The sequence below is a fragment of the Nicotiana sylvestris genome, chromosome 6 (assembly GCF_000393655.2).
Source record: "Nicotiana sylvestris chromosome 6, ASM39365v2, whole genome shotgun sequence".
Taxonomy (NCBI): domain Eukaryota; kingdom Viridiplantae; phylum Streptophyta; class Magnoliopsida; order Solanales; family Solanaceae; genus Nicotiana; species Nicotiana sylvestris.
This window is the reverse complement of record NC_091062.1, coordinates 173,254,543-173,259,295: the sequence shown is the minus strand read 5'-3', so window position 1 is coordinate 173,259,295 and position 4,753 is coordinate 173,254,543. Positions and strand designations below refer to the sequence as shown.

At 38.4% G+C, this 4,753-nt stretch overlaps 1 protein-coding gene across 1 annotated transcript; it reads left to right on the top strand.

Moving 5' to 3' along the window:
* Nucleotides 1-3,599: 3,599 nt before the first annotated feature.
* LOC138871702 (uncharacterized) lies at nucleotides 3,600-4,524 on the top strand. Its single transcript, XM_070149599.1, has 2 exons — nucleotides 3,600-4,084; nucleotides 4,464-4,524. Exons 1-2 carry the CDS (start codon nucleotides 3,600-3,602, stop codon nucleotides 4,522-4,524), a joined length of 546 nt encoding a protein of 181 aa, XP_070005700.1.
* The last annotated feature ends 229 nt before the right edge of the window (nucleotides 4,525-4,753 follow it).

Below are 4,753 nucleotides of genomic sequence, written 5' to 3'. Positions count from 1 at the left end.
CCAAAACAGATCTCGAATTCAATGTAAAGGCATGGGACTGAAGTTCAAATCCCCATAGAACCAAATAAACTTGGACCTCAGGAGCCTTGGGCTCTAAATTGACTTTCAGTGGTCCAAACCCAATTATACTTGAACAATTTCAGCAAGGCAAACATGAAGTGCATTGTCTAGTTAAAATGCAATTATGCAGAGAAACTAAAATTGAAGTACTGCTCGTTAAAACAACTGAAATTAATGTCATAATTTCCTACATAACGACTTTTATAGTAATATTCTAAGCATCCAACTGGAAATCAAAATACCTCGACATATTATTGAATTTGTTCATGTACCAAATCAAACATATAAAAGGGGTAAGAACCACAAATTAATTAATTGTAGCCTTTATAGAGCTACATTATACTCTCAACAGAATCAAACAGAAAGAACCAGCAGTAGTTCAACTTATACCATTTCCATAACATGAGGGAGCTAATACAACAAGCATAAGATTAAGCTATTACAAATTACTAAAAGGGAAGAAGCAAGGACAGTAAAACTTAAAAGTAGCTTGTATTCAGTCATGTTTCGCATTTGAATCACATATTCACACCTCACATGTTGTTCATAGTTTGAAGAAATACCTGGAAATCAAAGATAAAAATAGAGAGAATGAAGAATTAGCAACAGCAGCAGAACAACAGCAATGTAACAGTACCAACGCAGCAAATCAATCAAACTTTCAAACTAACTCAACCAATTTAGAACCCCAGATACTCGATTTGGAAATTTAGAAGCTCTAATTAACCGAAGGAAACCAAAGAACCAAAAACCAAGCTAATTTTCAACAATTTTTCAGTATTGTTGCATTTGAAAACTCAGTAGTTTCTAAAGTTTTTTTCCAGTGTTTTTCAATCTCTAAAACCCTAACTTGAGAGTGAAGCAACAGATCTTTGTAGTAAAGTTTTAGGGAGCAAAAATAAACTTCAATTTTTGCCTTTTACTCCTTTTTAAATTTTCGTTTTTGCTCCTATGTCCTTGGTTTAAAAATTAGCTTTTCAAAACAACTCCAAACCCACCTTCTAGGAAGCTTCCTGAGTTAGTTACAAATGATTCTTTTACCTAAATTCCCTAAACTACCCCTTAAACCCCTGTCAATTACCCCAGCCTACCAGGTATGGGTCAAGTTGACCCAATAACTTAAACCTAAATGAATGGGCTGCTCTTGAAAATGGGTCAGAAATGACCGAAGGCCCAAACCAAAATTAGACATCAATTTAGTTATTAAGGAGAAACAAAAGCAGAAGCAATTTGGACGATTTCAAAACCAAAAATCTAACTAAATGACTGATTTCTTTTTTTAAAACTAACTAATGAGCTAGAATTAACAGACATGCAGGAAAAGGTTTTAAAAATAAAAAGGAAAGAAAAGGAGAAGAAGCAGAAGAAGATGAAGAACTAGAAATAAAAATAAAAAGTGAAGAAAAGATAAACAAACTAAAAAAGGAAAAAGAACAAGTACCTAAGAGACGGTTGGACAGTAAAAATTTGAAAAGATCTTCAACGCCTTTGATTTTAGCCGATATTGACATTAATCATGTGTTCCCATTGGAAACACACGAATAACATCAATTTCGACCCAAATCCTTCGGTGAAATTTGATGATTTGGGGATTTTGGGATTTTAGGGTTTCAAACTTTGATTCAAGATTCGAAAGGTTCTATGATGATTCGAAGGAAAGAGATACTGGATTTGGTATGAGGAGGCCATGGGGGTTTTGGGGTGTGATTTTGGAACGGATTGGAGGCGGCGCTGCCACCGGAGTGTTAGGGCGGCGCTAGGGTTCCGTTCTCTAAAGAAGAAGGTGAGGACTAAAGAGAGATGACATTGGGGGGGCGTAGGAACCATTTGGATAGTTAAATACTTTCAAGTAAGCTAGTTCCAAACTGTTCGATCAAGTAAGATCGACGGCTCAGATGAGGAGGGACAAAAACGTCGTTGTTTGAATAAATAAAAAGCGGACCGGGTTGGGATGCGGGTTTGGGCCAGGTTGAACGGGTTTCAGGGAAAAATGATTTGGGCTGGGGGAGATCTAATAAAAAGATCCCAAAATCAAACTTCTCTTTCAATTTCTTTTCTTTTTCTTTTTCAATTTCAAAATCTTTTCTTTTCAAATTAAAATTAAAACCTAAATTAACTCTTGAAACTAAATTAACCTACCAAATTATATTAATTACTTAACATAGTATTTACAATTAATTAAATCCTAAATTTAAAGAAAAACTATAAAATTCCAAATTAAAGACTTAAAAATGCAAAATGAACTATTTTTGTGATTTTTTTCATATTTCATAAAACAAACTAATTTACTAATTAATCTGAAAGTAAAAGATAAATCCCAAATGCAAATGCAATGTATTTTTTGTATTTTCATGAATTAAATAAAATTAAACATGCACAGACAAATGCAAACAATTAACAAAATGCTATAAAAATCTACGAAATTGCAAATAATGGGAAAATTTTATTTTTCTTGAATTTATGGGAGTAATTCACATAGGGCAAAAATCACGTGCTCACATCCATTACCGAGGATTAATGACTTATTTGATCAGCTTCAGGGTGCTAAAGTGTTTTCAAAGATTGATTTGAGGTCTGGCTACCATCAGTTGAGGATTAAGCCATCCAATATCCCTAAGACAGCTTTTTGGACTCGATATGGTCATTATGAGTTTCTAGTGATGTCATTTGGGCGGACAAATGCCCCAGCAGCATTTCTGGACTTGATGAACCGGGTGTTCAAACCCTCTTTGGACTCCTTTGTGATTGTGTTTATTGATGATATCCTGATCTACTCCCGTAGACGAGAGGATCATGAGCAGCATCTCTGGATTGTACTTCAGACTTTGAGAGATAGCCAATTATATGCTAAGTTTTCAAAATGTGAGTTTTGGTTGGACTTAGTCGCTTTCTTAGGGCACGTTGTATTAGTAGAGTGCATTCAGGTGGATCCTAAGAAGATTGAGGCAGTTTGGAACTGGCCTAGACCCATTTCAGCTACAGAGATTCGGAGTTTCTTGGGATTAGCGGGTTATTATCGTCGGTTTGTGGAGGGATTCTCATCTATTGCAGTCCCGTTGACCAGGTTGACCCAGAAGGGTGTCCTATTCATATGTTTAGATGAGTGTGAGGCGAGCTTTTAGAAGCTCAAGACTATTTTGACTTCAGCACAAGTGTTGGTGTTGCCCACAGATTTAGGATCTTATACGGTATATTATTATGCATCTCATATTGGACTTAGTGCGGCGTTGATACAGGATGGCGGGGTGATTGCATATGCGTCGCGGAAGCTGAAGGTTCATGAGAAGAATTACCATGTTCATGACTTAGAGTTGGCAGTCATTGTTCATGCGCTAAAGATTTGGAGGCATTATCTTTACGACATGTCGTGTAAGGTATTCACGGATCATCGGATCTTGCAGTATTTATTCAAATAGAAGGAGCTCCATTTGAGGCTGAGGAGGTGGTTGGAGCTATTGAAAGACTATGATATCACCATCTTGTATCATCTCAAGAAGGCTAATGTGGTGACCGATGCCTTGAGTAGAAAGGCAGTGAGTATGGGTAGCCTTGCGTTCATTCTAGTCGGTAAGAAACCGCTTGCATTAGAGATTCTGGCCTTGGCCAATCAGTTTGTGAGGTTGGATGTTTCTAAGCCCAGTCGTATTCTAGATTGTACAGTCGCTCGGTCTTCCTTGTTTGAGCGCATTAGGGAGTGGCAGTATGATGACCTTCATCTGCTTATCCTTAGGAACACAGTGTGGAACAGTGATGCCAAGCAGGCTACTGTTGGAGATGATGGAGTTTTGAGTATGCATGGTCGTGTTTGCATGCCTAATGTGGATGGACTTCGTGAGTTGATTCTTGAGAAGGCCTACAGTTCCAGGTATTCTATTCATCCGGGTGCCGCTAAGATGTATCAGGTCTTGCAACAGCATTATTGGTGTAGGAGGATAAAGAAGGACATTGTTGCATATGTAACTCGGTATCTTAATTGTCAGCAAGTAAAGTATGAGCATCAGAGATCTAGTGGTTTGCTTCAGAAGTTAGAGATTCCTGAGTGGAAGTGGGAGCGTATCACTATGGATTTTATTGTTGGACTCCCATAGACTCAGAGGAAGTTCGATGCAGTTTGGGTCATAGTGGATAAACTGACCAAGTCAGCGCATTTCATTCCTGTAGCAGTTACCTTTCTTCAAAGTGGTTGGCTGAGATTTACATCCACGAGATCGTTCGTCTTCACGGTGTGCCCGTGTCTATCATTTCTGATCGAGGTACGCAGTTCAGCTCGCACTTCTGGAGAGTAGTACAATGTGATTTGGGCACGCAGGTTGAGTTGAGCACAATATTTCATCCTCAGACGGACGGACAGTCCGAGGGCACTATTCAGATATTGGAGAATATGCTCTACATTTGTGTTATAGACTTCGTACATTCTTGGGATCAGTTCTTGCCACTTGCGGAGTTTTCTACAATAATAGCTAATAGTCAAGCATTCAGATGGCATCCTATGAGGCATTATAGGAGAGGCGGTGTCGTTCGCCAGTTGGATGGTTCGAGCCTTAGGAGGCTCAGTTGTTGGGTACAGATTTGGTACAAGATGCCCTAGATAAGGTCAACATTATTCAGGATCGACTTCACACAGCTCAGTCCAGGCAAAAGAGTTATGTCGACTGTAGAGTTCATGATGTTGCATTCATGGTCGGAGAGAGAG